Source organism: Muntiacus reevesi, chromosome 5, assembly GCF_963930625.1.
Source record: "Muntiacus reevesi chromosome 5, mMunRee1.1, whole genome shotgun sequence".
Taxonomy (NCBI): domain Eukaryota; kingdom Metazoa; phylum Chordata; class Mammalia; order Artiodactyla; family Cervidae; genus Muntiacus; species Muntiacus reevesi.
Window position 1 is genome coordinate 40,851,681 of NC_089253.1, and position 15,769 is coordinate 40,867,449.

Genomic DNA, 15,769 nt, shown 5'->3' on the forward strand with positions numbered 1-15,769 from the left:
CACCGACAAGTATTTTTTTTTTTTTTTACAAAATGTATTCATCTTCCTTGGAACTGAAAAATAAATCTATGTACAAAACAGGAAGAGATCAGGCTCCCCTCACCCACTCGCAAACAAACCCCTGTAGATTTCCTCTAGGGTCCCCCGAGACAAGCTGGACCTCGGGGAGGTTCCCAGAGGGTCGAAATAAAGGTCTGCTCTGATCTGGGGCCAGTCTGGGCAGGGAGGGGGCAGGGCTCAGGACTCACACAGGCCGGGGGCAGAGTTTCGTGTCCCCGACCCATGCGACAGAGAAGGAAGCTAGCATTTCCAAATTCTGGAAGCGTTTCTTAGGTTCTTTGTGGTAGGGGGCTTGGATTTCCCAAGGAATGGAATTCTGAAGTGCGGAAACGTTCTCCTAGGAGCTGGGCGGGGTCCTTGGTTCCCTGGCAGTAGGTGGGACCTGTGCTTCTAGGGTTTAGAGTGAAAGAGCCCCATGGGCTGGAAGCAACCCTGAGCCAATACCGGTCAGGACGAAGGTTAGAGCCTCGATTCTGAGGTGAATGCTGTTTCCCGTGGCTGGACCTTTAAAGACTGGTGATGGGCTCAGAGGGAAGGTTTCAGATGGCCGGCTGGGACCCTAGGGGATGGGCTCTATATTCCAATGACTGGGCAGAGCCCTCGATTCGGGCGCGGGGCAGAGTCTGTACTCTGGGAACCTGCAGCCTGGGTTCCGGGTAGGGATGGGGCCTGGGGGCGGAGCCTGCGCTCAAGAGGCAGGGGTGGAGCCTCGTCGGGTTGAGGGCGGGCTCCCGGTAGGCGGATATGGAGTCCGGGTACTTCAGAGACCCTTGCGCTGCCGCTTGAGGAAGGAAAGCGTGTAGTCACTAGGTGTAGACACTTTCTGCTTCTTCATCTGCACTTGTGACTGCGCCGTGAGCTGCAGTTTGATGGCGCTCGAATTGATCTTGGTGGCCACAAGCAGCTCCTTCATGCCTTTCATCTTCTCGCTCTGGAATGTCAGCACCGGACCCTCGGGTGGCGGTGATGCGGCGGGTGCCGGCGCTGGAGCCGCGCTGCCGCCTTCAGCGCCGCGGGCAGTCCCGGGGACTGTGCCTGGGGGCTTCCGAGGGGGTCCTGGCACCGCACCCTGGCCCGCGCCTGGGCCCTTGTCCAGAGCCGGCTTTTTAGGAGGCGGCGGCTCCTCTGGCTTGGATTCCCGCCGTGGGCCCCGCCGCCGGCCTTCTCGGGCTTCCTCGCCCCACGGCTCTTCAGCCTCTGCCGCCTCCGCCTCTCGGCTCACTATGCGTACCTTCTGCCGCACCTGGGCCGCATGGGGAGGACAAGTGAAGGCCAAGGTTGCAGGCCAGTGGCTGGCACCCTGCGCCCCAGCCATCTTGGGGCGTTGCACCCAAAGGGGAAGGGCGGATCCCCTGCAGGGTTACAAAGGTTCTGACTCCTCCGAGCTGCTGTCACCACCTGCCCTCCCTGCCACCCTGCACAGCTGCCCCTCACCTGTCCCTCAAAACGGCCTAGGGACTGCACAAGGAAGGTGGCCCAGCCCACGTGCAGCACGGGCGTGGGGCTGCCCTCTTCCCATTTGCAGATGCCATCGTAGAATCGCAGCAGATGGGCGAAGCACTCTGGATCCTGGAGGGCAGAACCCTGGCTCTGCGTGCCCTGAGAAAGGGGGAAAGGAGGGCACAGTTAGTTCAGACCCCATTACTCACCCCTCACCAGGGGGAACAGGCCAGACCTCTCGCCTGGACAGAGAGCCCTGGCCCTGGTGGAGGTGAGTAGGGATGGAGAGAATTCTTAGAAACTCCTTCCTTTTATAAATCTAGTCCTTAGCCTGGATTTGAAGGAAGTGGGGAACCACCCTTTACCTCCATTTCACCCCCTCAACTGAATGAGTGACCCTGACGGAGAAAGAGAAGGGCTTCCATCCCATTTACCTCAGCTCCTTAAACCCAGACCCAGGCCCCCAGCTACCGTGCAAGAGAACACAGCTGTCGCCCTGTCCTCTGCCGCCCCTAGTCCCATGCAGCGGTTCCACGTCCCGTGACTGGGAGTCCTGCTCAGGTGGGAAGGTGTGCACAGGCCGAAGCCCAGCCTTTCACCTGGGTCTGCTCCCCGGGTCGTTCCTCGCCAGCCTCCAGCAGGCTGGCGGCCTCCTTCAGCAGGTTGGGGATGACGTCATTGGCTACTTCAAAGAACTCCTTGTAGATCTCCTCGTCTTCACGGCAGTAGTTGTAGCTGTGAGGGCAGCAGGGCACTGTGGGGTCTCAGCCATGGCGGGTACCCCCAGGGACCTGGCAGGGGAGGGAGCCCTGGTTTCTTTTCCGGGATCATCCGGGGACTGGAGTGAATGGTTGGGGTCCTCACTCCAAGATGATGGTGCTGTATCAGCCCAGAGCAAGAATGAGGAGGGGGCTGGGGATAGAGAGCTGGATGGCAGTGGTCAGAAATCAGGAGAGGGGAGGGAAGTAAAGGCCAGAGGTCCTCAGGGGGGGTCCCTACCTCTCAGGCGATGATGGTCTTGGCTGCCTAGTGACTGGAAGGAGAGGGAATAGAACTTGGGACCCAGGCCTCCCTCCTGGATGAGAGGGGCTGTAAATTGGGTGGAAGGGGAAGAAAGGCCGGGCTGGGGTCCCGTGGGGGCATCCTCACTCCTGGATGACAGTGGCTGTGTCGGCCCAGGCCTGCAGAGCTTCGCGCACATTGCGGTTGCGACAGTGGTAGCCAGCCAGGTACATGTAGGGGTAGATGTGCTCATCCCGGTAGTAGGTCTTGGCTGAGGCAATGCCCTGGGGATGGAGCAGAGGGATCTCAAGGAGGCGGCCCCAGATGGCACAAATGTTCCACTGGATCAAAACTGGGAGGGGCATCAGGAAGATTCCAGAGAGTTCCCTCCCATGAGACCTTACTACCCTGGTCATCATCTCTACCAGCTGCCCCTCCCCTGGTCTGCAGGTCTGCTTGCTCAGGCCTGGGCCAGACTGCTGCAGGCACCCTGCAGACCAAGGCCTAGGAAGGGGCAAGGCTTATCCTCCAAGCTCAGGGTCTGTCCTTTTCCTGAACTTTCCCCCACAAATACCAAGGCCTTCCAAATCCAGTCCAAAGTCCCTCCTAGCCCAGGAGCCCCCAGCCCCACCAACTTAATACTCCCACCTCAGTGCTCTCACCACGTTTGACTTCTGTTATACTCCCAGAAGGACAATGACAGGCAGTAGAAAAAGTAGGGCTGAGGGGACAACTCTAGGACCTACCACTCCCAGGCAGAGAACCCAGAACACCTCTCAGACATCCCTGACTGCACTGAATATGCACACAGTAAATTTAAAAAAGGGACTGGATGGGTGATACCCCACAAGACACACAAAGTTCTCTCCTCACCTGCCCCCCCCCAGTTCCCAGGTAGAAGGGGACCCCAGCCACTGCTGGGCCGCCCTTCTATACCTACAATGTCCCCACCTTGTGGTAGAGCGTGAGTGGGTCCGGCCTGCCCAGGGTGGGCTCCAGCTCCTCCAGATCCGCCAGGTTCCCCAGCGCCATCGGGTACCTGAGAAAAGCTCATAAGTCCAGGCTGTCCCCGAGCCCACCCTGGGGCCCAGCCTGGCCACTCCCCCTACTGACCTTTCCAGATGTCCCAGGTCATAGAGCAGCCAGAGCAGCTTCTAGGGGCCAAAGGAGAAAAGTGCGAGCTGGTGAGACGGAGGCGTGACCTCAGTCTACCAGGCAGAGAGAGCACCAGTAGGGGACCCTCCCCCAGGTGGGAAAAGCCAGAATTCAGGAACTAGTCCCTGACTGGAGTCAAAGCACTTTCATGTCTCAATTTCCCCCTTCCCAAGAGCCCCAGGAAAGTCCAGGCCAGGAATGACTCACCCATATTACAGAATGGGGAAGCTGAAGCTCAGCAAGGGAAAGCACCCTGGCCCAGGGTCCCACAGGTACCCTCACCTGCTGTAGCTGCAATAGCTCCAGGGAATCGGTGTGCAGGTCAATGGAAGGGTTGATGGCGCATACCATAAATGCCACCTCCATCTTGCGGTCACAGCGCATGTACGATCCTTTCAGGTACAGCCAGCTCTTGGGAGAGGACAAGACCAGATGTCTTATGATGGCCCACCAGTGCCTGCTGTAGGGACTGACATCAGCAACAGGGCCCTCCCCTTCCGGACATATGGAGGTGGTGACAGGATGAGGGGAGTGTGGCCCAAGAAAGCAGAGTTCCTTGGGTTGCCTGGGCTAGGAGAATATGGGGGGTAAGAGTGCAGTACCCGCTCAGCCACACCCGCGTTGACTGTCTGGCCCCTGCGATCCTCATTGCCTTTGCCATGCCAAGTGACTTCAGCTGTTTGTTCTCCATTGGGCCCAAACACTACCCAGGCGTGGTCTTCAGACAAGGCCAGGTGGACATCCCGGAGACCCAGAGCCTGGCAGGCCCCCACCACAGCAAAGGCCACACCAGAGCTGTCCAGTTTGGTGCCTGTGGAAGGGAGAGTAATGAAAGAGGGTCCTCTGAGTTCTGGTCTGTGGGAAGGGACCTGACAGCGATAGGCCTTGCTCCCTCCCACCCTCAACTCCATACCTTTGCCCTCAGACACTCCTGCCAGACTTCCCTCTATCTCTTTCTGCCTAACTGTTCGGGGTCTCTCCATCCCCCCTTACATTCCCCATCCTCAACAGGAGACCTTGAATTTTTCATAGTACCCCAGCTTTTGACCCTGCCTTTTCTCTTTCTCTGCAACTGTATTATATATTTCTGCTAATTTAAGCATTTCCTCATTTTACTGTACTAGGTTATAACCAGGACACTGGCCGACACTTTTTTTATACACTCACTGATGGACACTCCTAATTTATCTCTGTCCTCTTTTCTTACTAAGCTCAGAAGCAGCCTCAGATTCCTTCTCAATATGGCACTCCAGGACCTGACTGCCGGTTAACTGGCCTTAGAACAAAGAGGAAAGCTCTTTGCAAGTCCTGAGCCTTCGGCTTCTTAAGGTGAAGCCCTAGTCTGTTCACCTTCAAAATGTGTTCATAGATACTTCATGGATTGTCTCAATTCCATGAAACAGCCTGATTTTGGCTCCTCACCCCCTAAATCTTCTGCTGCCCTCTGTGCCCCAGGCTGCAGTAGCCGAGGTGCTGAAGGGGCAGAAGGTGGGCTCAATGGATTTGGAGTCAAGTGACTGAGGTCCAGTCCCAGCCCTGTCACTCTGTCACTTTGGTAGATCAGTTTCTCTCCTGGGGCTTCAGTTTCTCTAGCTGCAATGGGGGACATAACACTTGGCCCACCTCACAAGGCTTACAGGTCTACAACGCACTCTGTAAACCACAGTGTTGGGAAGAGGTGGGCCAAGATTCTCATGTGAGACAGCCACCTGTCTCTTGCCACCTGTCGGGCTCCAACCTGTGATGAAGCTGAAGAGGGATTGGATGTGGGCCCGATCCTTGAAGTAGGAGCGGCTGAGGCTATTCCAGATGACATCGGAGACCTTCTTGACCAGCTCACGGCTGGAGACGCCCCCCTCTCGCGGGTAGAGAGACAGGTCAACGGCGCCACGGATCTGGGCGGTGAAGCGGGCATAGAGGGCAGCGATGATGGACAGGTCGGCCACCGGGAAGTAGGTGAGGCCGCCAGGAGGGTCGGGCGCAGGGCTGGGCTGGAAAGTGAGCTCAGGCACGTTGGTGGGGATGACGCGGTTGACAGCTAGGAAATGCTCCACGAAGCCCAGTACCAAGGATAGGAGCACCAGGTCCGGCTCCTCTCGGCCCAGCTCGGCAGCGAACAGGCGCACCACATCGTCGATGGAACGCAGCGGGAACAGCGTTTTCTGGGCAGCCTTCAGCCCCATGGCGGCGGCCCTCGGCCTGCGGGCGAGCGGAGGGGAGGGAGGGTCGGGTGGGCACGGCCCACGAATCCCCTCCCAGGCTCGGCTAGCGTTCCACACCCCCCTACACACTCACAGACACCAACCCTTGCTTCCCCGCCCCTTCACGCTCCGCTCATCTCTTCCCCCTCTTTCGTCAAAGAGACCCCTCAGCCGAGGCTGTAGGGCCTTCTTTTCCCCCGCAACACCAGGAGCCCCGGCCCCGAAGGAGGTGAGCCCCTAGGACCCCGCTGAGCACTCCAAATGGCCGCCCCGCCCCCTCTCTGCGCTCATACCCCCGGGGCCCTAGAGTCCGCCGGAAGGCACCCCTAGGCCAGTCCCCCCAAATCCCAAGGAGAGTCCTGGCCTAGGTCCCCCGCGCCCACCTCCGCGCTTACATCCCACACAAGGCACCGCGGCGCCCGCCGCCTGAAGCCTGCTGGGAAATGGAGTTCCGCCCCCCTCGGGCCGCAGTGCCTGCCGGGAAGTGGAGTCCAAGGCCCGCTGTTGTCCCTGCCAAGTCTTGAAATGGTGGCAGGGCCGGCCAGTCCGCGGTGGCTTATGGGATTGGTAGTCCCGCTGCTCTGGGCGCCCCAGAGGTCGGAGAAGAGCGGAGGCAGCCGCGCCTTTCTGAGGGCCTCAGGGATTGGTCATTCCATTTCACGCAGACCCAGGTAGCCGAGGAACCGCAGTGCTTTCTGGGAGATGTAGTCCGGGGAGTGAGCGGGCAGGGTCTGCGCTTCTGCAGGTTGTTGCTTGTTGGCAAGATGTAATGACAGCGGGTACTTTTTAACACTGCTAGGGTACTGTAAACGTGTTCAGCCACTTTAGTTGGTTACTTATCAGTATCCATTAACACATTAAAGTGCCTACTATATGTCTAGCTTTCTGTCCACGGGGTAAATCTGACACGTGTGCAAAGAAGAACATCTAAAGAACCATTGTAGTTATTTGTAATACGGCAAAAGAAGAGTAAAGTAACTCTCTGCATCCTAAAATGGATCTTCAGGGCACACAGCGGGAGAGGCTGAAGAACAATATGTATGATGGAGTAGTATTTATATTACCATTTAAAACTGCAAAGTAATACTAAATAATTTCTACAGAATCAGTCACTCACTTATTCATTTAGGAAACAGATTTTTGCTGCCTATAATGGGCCAAGCTCTCAGGCACTGGCTGTGTAGCAATGAGTAAACCAGATCAAATTCCTACCCTACTTCACTTCTGTGCATTTCCCCCCACAAAACCGTAAATCTAGCCTAATCATGAGAGAAGTTTGGGCAAACACAAACTGCAGGACTTTCAGACTGGCCATACCTGACAGCTCTCCTCAAAAGTGTTCAGGTCGTGAAAGACAAGGAAAGCCTGAGACACCGTTGCACATTAGAAGATACTAAGGAGACAGGACCGACGTGGTGTTCTAGGTTGAATCGTAGACCAGAGGAAAAAGGAATTGTGGAAAAACTGGTGAAGAGAGTGGCCAATTGGCCCAGCTTGACCAAGTCTGAGGGGACTTCAAGGGAGTGGGACTCTCAGTTTTAAAACTAAACCAGTCAAGTCTTGGGCACCTGTGAGCTCTTATGAAATTCAAAAATATCTGTAGCTTCATTTATAATTTTCATCCCTAAGTTTTGATAAATGTACTGTGTTGTGTAAGATGTTAACATTTAGGGAAGTTGAGTGAGGCATATATGGGAATTAGATCATCAAGGACTGAGTTCTGGGGTACCCCTTCTTGTAGAGGTTGGGAAACCAGGAGGAACCAGCAAAGGATTCTGAGAGGAATCAGCCAGAGAAATGGGAGAAAAGCCACATGGGCATTTGGTTTAGAAGACCAAGGCAGAGGAATGAACCATAGGGTTGGGTGCTGCCCACAGGTCAGCAAGTTGAGCACCAAGGACTGATTGCATTTAGCTCTGTGAGAACCCCTGGCGACCACCTTAGGAGTGGTTTGGAAACAAAAGCCCAGAGTTCTAGGGCTCAGGAAAAATGAGAGGAAACAATTTGGAGACATGACAATAAACAACTCTTTTAGGGAGCTTTGCAGAAGGGAAGAAAAAAACAAGCTGGTAACTGGAGGTAGAAGAGGGTCAAAGGAGGTCCTAGTGTTGTGGCTGTTCTGGGGTTTATTTTGATAGGTAAGAAGTGGATTTATTCAGATACAGAGTGAGGCACACTCCACAGACAAGAGTCTGGGCCATCACATAGGGTGAGTGCAGCCCCGAAATCTGGTGTGGTTAGTTTTTATAGGCTGGGTCTTGATGTCTCATCGCAGAAAGAACTCAGACAAAGTGATAGGTGAGGAGTGGATTTATTCAGATACGGAGAATCACACTCCACAGACAGAGTGTGGGCCATCGCAGAGGGCGAGTGCAACATTGCTGTTGTTTAATAGGAGAGAGGCAGGACTGATGACCTTGAACAAGTAGAGAGGATGGGAGTTCCCAATTTACAGGTCTGTAGAAAAAAAATTTTTAATTTAAAAAACCCCACAATTTTCAGGCTTGCCCTTTGCTAGTAGCATGAACAGTCTAGTCACAATAATTGGAGATAAGGTAAGGTACACATAGGAAGCCCAGCTGGTCTTCCTCCCAAGTGCCATCTTCTCAATGAGGCTGACCCAGACCTAACTAGCCTACTTAAAATCACACTCTCCAACCAAAATGCTTCTTCTAACCCCTCCCCTCCACTCTGCTTTCTAAAATGTTTTCTTCTAAAGCATTAACAGCTTTTAGAACAGGGTTTCTCAACCGGGACACTATTGACATTTGTATCCGTATACATGCTCAGTCGGTCGTGTCTGACTTTTGAGATCCCATGGACTGAAGCCCACCAGGCTCCTCTGTCCATGGGATTTTTCAGGCAAGGATATTAGAGCAGGTTGTCATTTCCTACTCCAGGGGAGCTTCCCAACCCAGGGATCGAACTCATGTCTCCTTCGTCTCCTTAACTGACAGGTGGATTCTCTGCCACTAACGTCACTGTAGCTGGGGACCGATTTGTGCCCTGTGGGATGCTAAGCAGCCTCCCTGGCTTCTCCCCCTTTTAGATGTCCCTCCCCCTGTTGTGACAGTAGAAATGTCTCCAAACATTGCCAAATATCTCTGGGGGGCAAATTGCTCGCTGTTGAGAACCACTTCTCCAGCATCTCAAAAGTGCTGCATCACTTCACTCATGTCTGACTCTCTGCGGCCCCGTGGACTGTAGCCCACCAGGGTCCTCCGAAACTGTTGCTGTTGCTCAGTCACTCGGTTGTGTCTGACTCTTTGCAACCCATGGGCTGCGGCACGCCAGGCTTCCCTGTCCTTCACAATCTCCCGGAGTCTGTGCAAACTCATGTCCATTGGCTCGGTGATGCCATCCAAGTATCTCATGCTGTGTTGCCCCCTTCTCCTCCTCCCTCAGTCTTCCCCAGCATCAGGGTTTTTTCAATGAGTCAGCTCTTCTCATCAGGTGGCCAAAGTATTGGAGCTTCAACTTCAGCATCAGTCCTTCCAATGAATTGATTCAGGGTTGATTTCCTTTAGGATGGACTGGTTTGATCTCCTTGCAGTCCAAGGGACTCTCAGGAGTCTTCTCCAGCACCACAGTTTGAAGGCATCAGTTCTTTGGCACTAGCCTTCTTTATGGTCCAACTCTCACATCTGTACATGACTACTAGAAAAACCATAGCTTGACTTATTTATTATTTGTCTCAAACCACCAAAATGTAAGCTCCACAATGACAGGTAACATGTCTGTTTTATTCATGGATGTGTTCCATGTTCCTAGAATAGTGTCCTGTACATAACTGATGTTCAATTATTTGCTGAATAAATGAACAAACACATTCATTCATAGGAGTGATTATAATCACTGGCCCAGAATTTAGGCTGTTTGAGGTGGGGGACAGAAGTACAGACACAAGAGGAATGAGGGACAGCAAAAGTGTGGCAAAATCAATGGATTATTGAACTTCCCTGGTGCTCCAGTGGTTAAGAATCCACCTGCCAGGGCTTTCCTGGTGGCTCAGTGGTAAAGAATCTGCCTGCCAATGCAGTAGACACAGGTTTGATCCCTGGGTTGAGAAGATGTCCTAGGGGAGGAAATGGCAACCCACTCCAGCATTCTTGCCTGAGAAATTCCATAGACAGAGGAGCCTTGGTGGGCTATCGTCCATGGGGTCACAAAGAGTTGGACATGACTGAGCACCCACATGAGCAAGGCAGGAGATACGGGTTTAATCTCTGGTCTGGAAAGATCCCACATGCTGTACAGCTACTAAGCCCACACACTACAACTATTGAGCCGGTTCTCTAGAGGCTGGGAACTGCGACTACTGAGCTCATGTACCATGGCCACTGAAGCCCATGCTCAACAAGAGAAGGCACCACGATGAGAAGCCTGCACATCACAGTTAGAGAGTAGCCCCACCCATCACAACTGGATAAAGTCCGTGAAGCAATGAAGACCCAGCACAGACAAAAAGAAATAAATAAATGGATTGTAGGTTCCACTGGGGTTAAATCTTTATTGTTGTTGGGGTACTAGAGAGAGCTGGAAAGATAAGGGTGTTAGAGAGTGGGATGTTTGGCATCGAAATTATGGGGAGAAGGTTGCTGTCATTGTTGGCAGTGAAAATATTCAGGGAAACTTCCTGGTGGTCCGGTGGTTAGGACCCTACCCTCTCACTGGTGAGGACCCTGGTTGTGGAACTAAATCCCACAAGCCATGAAGTGAGGCAAAAAAAAAATTTAGAGCAGTGCTTCCAGTAGAAACCTAATTGGAGCTGTATGTATAAATTTTAAATTTCTAGTAGCTACATGAAAACAAGTAAAAGATACAAGTGAGATTAATTTTTATCACATATATCATTTTTTTTCATTTCTTTTATCACATATATCAAAATGTATTTCAACTCAAGTCAATATAAAATTATTAAGGACAACTTATGTTTTTTCCACACCAAGTCTTTGAACAAGACTTAGTTCCGTACACAACAAAGGTTCGTATGGTCAGAGCTATGGTTTTTCCAGTAGTCATGTAAGGATGTGAGAGTTGGACCATAAAGAATACTGAGCCCCAAAGAACTGATGCTTTCACATTGTGGTGCTGGAGAAGACTCTTGAGAGTCCCTTGGACAGCAAGGAGATCAAACCAGTCAATTCTAAAGGAAACCCAACCTTTAATATTCATTGGAAGGACTGATGCTAGAGCTGAAGCTACAATACTTTGGCCACCTGATGTGAAGTGTCAACTCATTGGAAAAGCCCCTAATGCTGGGACAGCCTGAGGCCAGAAGGAGAAGGGGGTGACAGAGGATGAGATGGCTCGATGGCATCACTGACTCAATGGACATGTGTTTGAGCAAACTCTGGGAGGTAACTGAAGGACAGGAAAGCCTGGCATGCTGCAGTCCTTGGGGTTGCAAAGAGTCAGACGTGACTTAGCAACTGCACAACAGCAACAATTGAAGGACAGTTGTTTTACAATATTGTATTAGTTTCTGCCATTCATCAATATGACTTAGCAGCTGAACAACAAAGCCTTTGAAATCTGGTATGCATTTTATACACACAGCATATCTCAACTCAGACCAGTCACATTTCAAATGTTCAGTGGCTACATGTGACCAGTGGCTCCCATATAAGACAGTGTGGCTATCCAGCAAGGCTGTGAGAGTGAGTGATAGGAAGGTCAGATCACAGGACAAGATGAGCTCAAGGAACAGAGAGGCCTGACAGCTGGATCATCCACGTGTACATCAAAGTGTCTAAGAATTAAAATAGTAGTAAGTGAAGTGAATTGAGAGTTGCTCAGTCATGTCCAACTCTTTGCGACCCCATAGACTATACGGTCCATGGACCTCTCCAGGCCAGAACGCTGGAGTGGGTAGCTGTTCCCTTCTCCAGGGGATCTTCCCAACCCAGGGATTGAACCCAGGTCTCCCACATTGCAGGCGGATTCTTTACCAGCTGAGCCACCAGGGAAGTAGGATAGAGGGAATTCCCTGGCCGTCCAGTGGTTAGGACCAGTGCTTTCACCACCAAAGGCCTGGGTTTGATCCCTGGTCAGGGAACTGAAGTCCTACAAGCTGCACAGCGTGGCCAGCCAAAATCAATAAATGTAGTAAAACAGGAGTTGGATAGACAGAGTGGCAACAAGCCAGGAGCTAGAATTATTGAGAAATGAGCCATGCATGGGTCGAGAGACATTGAGACAAAGTGAGTGGTAAAAGCTGATAACCTGAGTTCAAACCTAAGTGTTTGAATGGAAGAGGGAGAAGGATGTCTACGAGTGGCCTCGGGAAGGACACCTACCCTATCTCCAGGCCGTAAGGTGGGAAGGCTGTGGAAAGTCTGTGGGACACGAAAGCAGTGAGCATGACCCCAAAGGGCAAAGTTTCCACCAGAGCAGGAGGGCTAAGGACCATTTGCAAAAGGGGGCGAGGACACAGGGGATTTTGCTGCATCAGGTCTAGAGCACATGGTGAACAGCTTTCAGGAGCTGAGGGTGGAGACGGGATCAGAAAAAGAGATGGCCAGAGCCATGGAGAACCTAGAGGCCTCAGCCCCTGCAGTGAAACTGAGCAACAGGGACAAAGAGTAGGGCCAGGTCCGATGGTCTTGAGGTAGGGGTCGGGTGGTGGGCAGCTGCAAGCAAGGAGGTCAGGGACAGGGAGGGTCCTGAAGATCCAGCTTGATTCCTGATGATGGAGACAAGGAGGCTAGGGGAGGGAGGTCCCTCTTGATGCCCGCCAATGACATTGACATAAATTAATGTCATGAAGGGAGGGCAGGGAGCCAAATGAGAGTTCAGCCTCTAATTTATCAGAAAAAATAATGTGTAATGTTGTAATCAAAATTAATTTAAAGTAGCATCTGCTATGTCTTGACAAAAGTATTGAATGTGAATTTAATGAGGAAACAATCAGACAAATGCAAATTGCAAGTTATTCTACTAAAAAAAAAACTGGCCTGACTGTTAAAAAGATGTTAACATCATAAAAAATGACCTAAAAAGGAAGGAGAAGAAAGTTGTCTTAAGTCAAAGGAGATTCAAGAGACACAAGAATTGAATGCAACATGTGATCTAGATTTGGATACTCAATTTTTTTTAATGTTATAAAGAATATTTTTGACATCATTATACCACATACTGGTTGACTTAAACAAAAATGTATCACTTCACAGATGTGGAGGCTAGAAGTCCAAGATCAAAATGTGTGCAGGAGACACAGAGAACAGAATTACGGGCATGGGAGTGGGGAAGGGGGAAGGAGAAGGTGGGACAGATGGAGAGAGTAGCATAGAAACATACATACTCCCATATGTAAAATAGAGAGCCAGTGGGAATTTTGCTGTATGGCTCTGGGAACTCAAACCAGGGCTTTGTGACAACCTAGAGGGGTGGGATCGGGTGTAAGGTGGGAGATTTAAGAGGGAGGGGACATAGGTATACCTATGACTGATTCATGTTGATGTATGGCAGAAACCAACAGAATATTGTAAAGCAATTATCCTTCGATTAAAAATAAATAAATTAAAAAAAAATGTCTGCAGGATGTTACTCCTGAGAGCTGTGAGAGAATCTATTGCAGGCTTCTCTCCTAGCTACTAGTGGTTTGTTGGCAAACCTATGGCATCCCTTGGATTATAGAAGCATCAACCTGATCTCTGCCTTCATTTTCACTCGGTGCGCTCCCTGTGTGTGCATCCACAGATCCCCCTTCTTTAAAGGACACCAGTCATATTGGATTAGGGCCCACCCTAATGACCTTGCTTTACCTACTTACGTCTGCAATGACTAGTTCCGAATAAGGTCACACTCTGAAGTATTTGAGAATAGGACTTCATTTTTAGGAATCATAATTCAACCCATAACAGATTGATACAGAGTATCAATATTAAATCTTGTGAGTGACTTCTGGTGGTTCCTTATTCTTTTTTTTTTTTTTCCTCTCTTTTTTGGCCTCACCACGCAGCTTGCAGGATCTTGGTTCCCTGACCAGTGCTTGAACTGGGGCCCTCAGCAGTGACAGCATGGAGTCCTAACCACTGGACTGCCAAAGCACAGTCAGAAAAAAAAAAGATACGCCCTGGGAATTGCCTGGAGGTCTAATGGTTAGGACTCTACGCTTCCACTGCCAAGGCCACGGGTTCAAGACATGGATCGGCAGGGAATTCCCTTGGTAGTGGTTCCTTTTTCTCAACAGATGTCTGCAAAGTATTTAGCAAAATTCAGGTTGTGTGTAACTTACTTTCAGATGGTAGCGAAATACATCAGTACATGAGAAATACAAAAGCAGCAAAATGAGAACAATGGTGAATCCAGAAGAGGGTGGGGAGTTCGTAATCTTTCAACCTTTTTTGAAGTTTTTCAACATAAAACTTTGGGAGAAAAAAAAATTTTTTAATGTGAAACTGTGAAAACCTGTTGGCTAAATTATTGAAGGGTGCTAGGGAAATGGCCATTTCTCCAATTTGGTGAGGATGGCTGGAGCCTGGAGCCTTGAGCCTTGAGCCTTGTAGCCTGGAGCCTTGGCATCCCTGCCCTAGGCTCTCTCTTCAGGCTTTGGCATCTCCATAGGCAGAGCAAACATTCCTGAGTGAGTTGAAGGCATTTTATACTGATTATCTCACCAAAGTCTTACTAGAACCTCCCATGATGGGTTTTATGGTCCCCACTTACAGATGGAGAAACTGATGCTTAAGAGGGGTCAGATAATTTGCCCATAACTGCAGTTGTACTTCAGTTGCTCAGTCATGTCCAAGTCTTTGTGACCCCATGGATTGCAGCATGCCAGGCTTCCCTGTCCTTCCTTATCTCCCTGAGTTTGCTCAAACTCATGTCCACTGAGTCGATGATGAGATCCAACCATCTCATCCTCTACATTAGACTGGAATCAAAGCTACACTCCTAAGCAGGCCCTGGAATTTCATGCACTGCCTCTGATCCCCATTTCTAGCAAGACCTAGGCCCCTTCTTGGTTATTTTTCCTAGCTTTAGGGCCATCCACAAGCCCTAGGGCATAGTCATCAGCTCCAGGCCTGCCCCAATCCAGGTCTTACCCTCCTCTCCTGCCTCATCCAGCCCTGCCTCCAGTCCAGGGTCCTGCCCAGTCATGGACACCCCAGCTCAGAACAAGGAGACCCCTCCCAGACACCCCCTCCCTCCCCCCCAGCAGCCTCACCTGGGTGGGACAGCAGGCTGTGCCCTCCAGATCCACTTCTTACCCCTTGCCCTGTGCTCTGTACCCTAAAGGCTGCCCTCCAGATCTGCAGAAACTGAGGTCTAGGGGCCTCTGGTTGCTGCTTGGGTTTGGACAAAAGGAAGCAGGAGATGGATGGGAGGGAGAGAGTAGAGTGAGGTATAGGAATTAGTTTCCTGGGCTGCCTTCCTGCTTGGCCACAGCTGAGTGCTTCCACTGAGAGCCGTAACTCCCGCTGGTAACACCTGCCTTTCCCTGCCCTGCTGACCCGGGGGTGATAACAGCTCCTCGCTGCTGCCAGGGCCCAGAGCACCACCATTCCTTGGTCGGTTCCCCTGATGCCGCCCACACTTTTGTAAACTGCCCCTTCACTTATATTATGACTTTAAAAAAAGAAATTTATCTATTTGGCTGCCCCGGGTCTTAGTTGAGGGATGCAGGATCTTTAACTACAGCATGTGGGGTCTAGTTCCCTGACCAGGGATAGAATCCAGGTCCCCTGCATTGGGAGTTCACAGTCTTAGCCACGAGGCCACCAGGGAAGTCCCTGTCCCTTCACTTTTAAACTCTCATTCCCCCCCCCCCCCCCCATGTGAACATCATCTGATTTGTGAAGACACAGGAAGACAACCTGGTCTTTAACTGTCCCTGATCCCCTCCCTCCTCCCTGATCCCTCTGTTTTCTGAACCCCAGGAAGACAGATCCAGGCGGGCAGGCCAG

General features: G+C 51.4%; 1 protein-coding gene across 3 annotated transcripts; it reads right to left on the reverse strand.

Moving 5' to 3' along the window:
• Positions 1-26: 26 nt before the first annotated feature.
• On the reverse strand, positions 27-6,322 carry MEN1 (menin 1). Of its 3 annotated transcripts, none has more exons than XM_065937661.1 (10): positions 6,254-6,322; positions 5,396-5,856; positions 4,260-4,468; positions 3,940-4,068; positions 3,616-3,656; positions 3,454-3,541; positions 2,650-2,786; positions 2,100-2,235; positions 1,495-1,659; positions 27-1,303 (listed from the first exon to the last, which is right to left on the reverse strand). In XM_065937661.1, coding segments are annotated over exons 1-10 (1,851 nt in total). In that variant the 5' UTR covers positions 6,256-6,322; the 3' UTR covers positions 27-820. The 3 variants fall into 3 exon arrangements, with proteins under 3 accessions (XP_065793733.1, XP_065793734.1, XP_065793736.1); XM_065937662.1 differs by having other exon boundaries at positions 6,242-6,290; XM_065937664.1 differs by lacking the exon at positions 6,254-6,322 and adding an exon at positions 6,152-6,172.
• Between the last annotated feature and the right edge of the window lie 9,447 nt (positions 6,323-15,769).

What these genes read in the sequence shown, in the direction of transcription:
- MEN1 (XM_065937661.1), bottom strand. An exon ending in CCTCTTCAGCTTCATCACAG is followed by an intron (nt 4,469 to 5,395) that starts GTTGGAGCCCGA and finishes TCCCTTCCACAG; the next exon opens with GCACCAAACTGGACAGCTCT. An exon ending in CACTCACGCTCTACCACAAG is followed by an intron (nt 2,787 to 3,453) that starts GTGGGGACATTG and finishes CTCCATCCCCAG; the next exon opens with GGCATTGCCTCAGCCAAGAC.